This window comes from Temnothorax curvispinosus, unplaced genomic scaffold (assembly GCF_003070985.1).
Source record: "Temnothorax curvispinosus isolate PA1 unplaced genomic scaffold, ASM307098v1 QBEX01017869.1, whole genome shotgun sequence".
Taxonomy (NCBI): Eukaryota; Metazoa; Arthropoda; class Insecta; order Hymenoptera; family Formicidae; genus Temnothorax; species Temnothorax curvispinosus.
Window position 1 is genome coordinate 1 of NW_020227649.1, and position 2,995 is coordinate 2,995.

At 37.9% G+C, this 2,995-nt stretch overlaps 1 protein-coding gene across 1 annotated transcript; it reads right to left on the reverse strand.

Moving 5' to 3' along the window:
* Positions 1-134: 134 nt before the first annotated feature.
* LOC112467891 (COP9 signalosome complex subunit 2) lies at positions 135-2,619 on the reverse strand. Its single transcript, XM_025036784.1, has 7 exons — positions 2,413-2,619; positions 1,588-1,782; positions 1,380-1,505; positions 1,080-1,247; positions 752-926; positions 490-628; positions 135-396 (listed from the first exon to the last, which is right to left on the reverse strand). Exons 1-7 carry the CDS (start codon positions 2,461-2,463, stop codon positions 135-137), a joined length of 1,116 nt encoding a protein of 371 aa, XP_024892552.1. The 5' UTR covers positions 2,464-2,619.
* Positions 2,620-2,995: the final 376 nt, after the last annotated feature.

Consider the following 2,995-nt stretch of genomic DNA (forward strand, 5'->3'; position numbering starts at 1 on the left):
AAACGTTTGAAATTTTTAATGTATTGACTAAGAATTGTTAAATATAATTTTTCCGCATATTAGATCTTGCATCGGCTCTCATAGCCTATTATTTACTTAATTTGTTATTTGTTCAGAGCAAATTGTAAGACAATTTAGTTAATGCTAACATTAATATAAGCTGAAGATATGAGATATACCTGTGTACGTATGTTCCGTAATAAATCCTCAATGTGTTCCCTGATAAAAGGATCATCCATAATATTGTTCCTATTTTGTTTTAGAATTAATTCAAATTGATTAATATCATTATTCTGATAACTGACAACTAAGTTCGTCATTGCTAGAATTTCAGGATCGTTCTTGTATGGTTTTGCCTCTTGTGAATCAAAAGGATTAATACCAGACTTCATTAACCTAATAACATAATCATATAAATATATATATTTAATTGTATAAATATAATCTAGATAATAATCATAATAATGGAGAATACATAATCACACTTACATATTGGCCAAAACTAAGTACTTTAAACATGTTGTACGTCTCGGTGAACCAGACTCGTCATAGTTTTTAAAGGCTTCGAAAAAGTCGGTGTGAGCTCTTTCAAATTCACCTTCTCTTAAATGCATCTTACCCCCACATTCTGAAAAAAGCACTTTGTTACTCTTTGTATCTCTAAAGCAATATACATACATTGCAAAATTGTCGCGATAACGTAAAACGTTATAAATTATTGTATGCTTCTGGAAAACATTCATGTTATTACCTCTAATAACACCCATAATTAGTGGATGGGGAATAGCACTTTTAATATGTAGGCTCTGTTCATAAAGTGTTTTCAATTTCTTATTATTTTTTTGTGCTGTATACATCTGTATCTCTAAGGCATAAATTTCTAATAACTGCGTTCCTTTTTTCAGATCATCTTCTCCATCATCAGTCTGAAAAAATATATATGTAAACTAAGTTAAATATAGGTATAAATAATATGTGCACATGTGTGTTCAATCACATGTTACTTATTTGATAATAAGTTAAATATATGTATATATCATATATATTCATTCACATGATACTTATATACATATACACACCTGACAACTTTGATGAAGCTGTTTTAGTATTTTCGCCAATTTATTAAAATCTGAACGATCGTAATATAATTTTCCCAATTTTGTATTTGTTTTAAACCATAACCTATCATTCTTTGCATCTTTTAATGCGTCTAATGTGGTTTCATAGAAGTCTTGCAATAACTCCATCTTAAAAAACATATTCGTTACTTTTTTAAATGCAGAAGAAATTTAAAGTAAGTAAAAAAAGATTAATCAAGAATAAAACGATTTATCGAGATACTAAATACAATAACATGCTTATTCGCTGAATGTACTTACATTCTTTGATGTACTAATATAGTCCAATATGGAATTTATTGACTTTTCCGAGTGATTTCTAGTAACTGCACTTTTAATGTACGTTAACAATTGTTTATACCTCGACATCATCTCTTTATAATTGGACTGAAAAGGAGACGTTGCGTTTAACATTTATGGTACAATCAGAGAGCTACAGGTATGTCTAACACATTTTTTTCTCAGGTACCAGTTTAAAATTAATTTTGATCATTTGTTTGAGAGCCTTGAAGCCCCATTCTCCCTTCTCGCCGCCTTCCAGATCCAGTACTTTCTGAAAACTTTGTAAAGCAGCTTTCGGGTCATCCTCCTTGAGAGCTTTACTATTATAATATTGATTTTCTAAATCGACGTCTGGCTCAGAGTTGGAATCCTCAGAATACTCCTGGAACAAATTAGGCGATTAGGGATGCTGGGCCAAGGACATCTAAGGGTACATTCCGTTTCACGCAGCATGATGCGTATAACGCATTATTTATCCTTGTTATTCGCTAAACGTTAAACAAGGATAAATGATGCTGTTCTATTATAATACTAATTTTCGACATCTGGCTCAGAATTGGAGTCTTCAGAATACTGCTAAAACAAATTAAGCGTTTAGAGAGATGCTGGTCCAGTCAACGACGTCTAAAGGTGCATTCTATTTCACGCACCATGCGCCCAATGTATCATTTATCCTTGTTGTTCACCGAATGTTAATCAAGGATAAATGTTGCACCATGCGTGAAACGGAATGTACCCGGACAATAGAGCGTGCTTAATTCAACACCGCCGAAGATGGTTCCTAAACATAACCTATAACCAACCGAAAAATCGGAAACGTTTTGCGCACGATACAATGGAAGATTTGTCGAACCCGTTTTGACGGGCCCGTTCATCGAGAAGGACCATTCGAGGTATCCCTCGGACTATTTTTGTATACCGGACGCGAGTGCTCCAGAAATTCTAACCTCACCCGCGAGCCGGAACGTTCCGCGAAAACGACGGCCGTGCGATCCTCCGGAGGGAAACTTACCAATCCGTAATCCTCCTCTTCCTCGCACATGAAATCCTCCTCATCTGACATTTCGCGAGTTTCTCTCCGGCCCACGTTAGCACAGATTTTACGCGGTCCCCCGCTGACAATGACGGTTATGTGCGAGTATGTACAGGCGAAGCGTACCTATTTTGAAACCCGCCTCTTTGCGCTAGCGCGAGCGTGAAGCGTGAACGCCACAAACCACCACAAACGCCACTGCTGTTGCGCGATGCAGTGGCGTAGCCTCAGGTCTGTGCCGGTAACCAGACGCCATGCGGCCATAGGCGCGACCATTGAACGCAGAAACGGCGTGCGATCGATTGTTCTTGTCGGTGAGCGGCCTTGCCGCTTGTTTTCTTCGACTTTCGGAGTACCGTTACCTACGGAAATCATTCGGTCATTCTCCCGAATTTCGGACAGTTGTGAAGTGCTCCGTGCGCCCGTCGCCGTGCTTCGTGCTGTGGCTGTGAATGCTGTATGGTGTTTTTCGGAACGCGCTTTTTCCTGCGATTGGCACTCCTGCTCCTCGTTTTGCGGGAATAATCGACTACGCGCTCAAGAATTCGCAATTCGCTTCGCA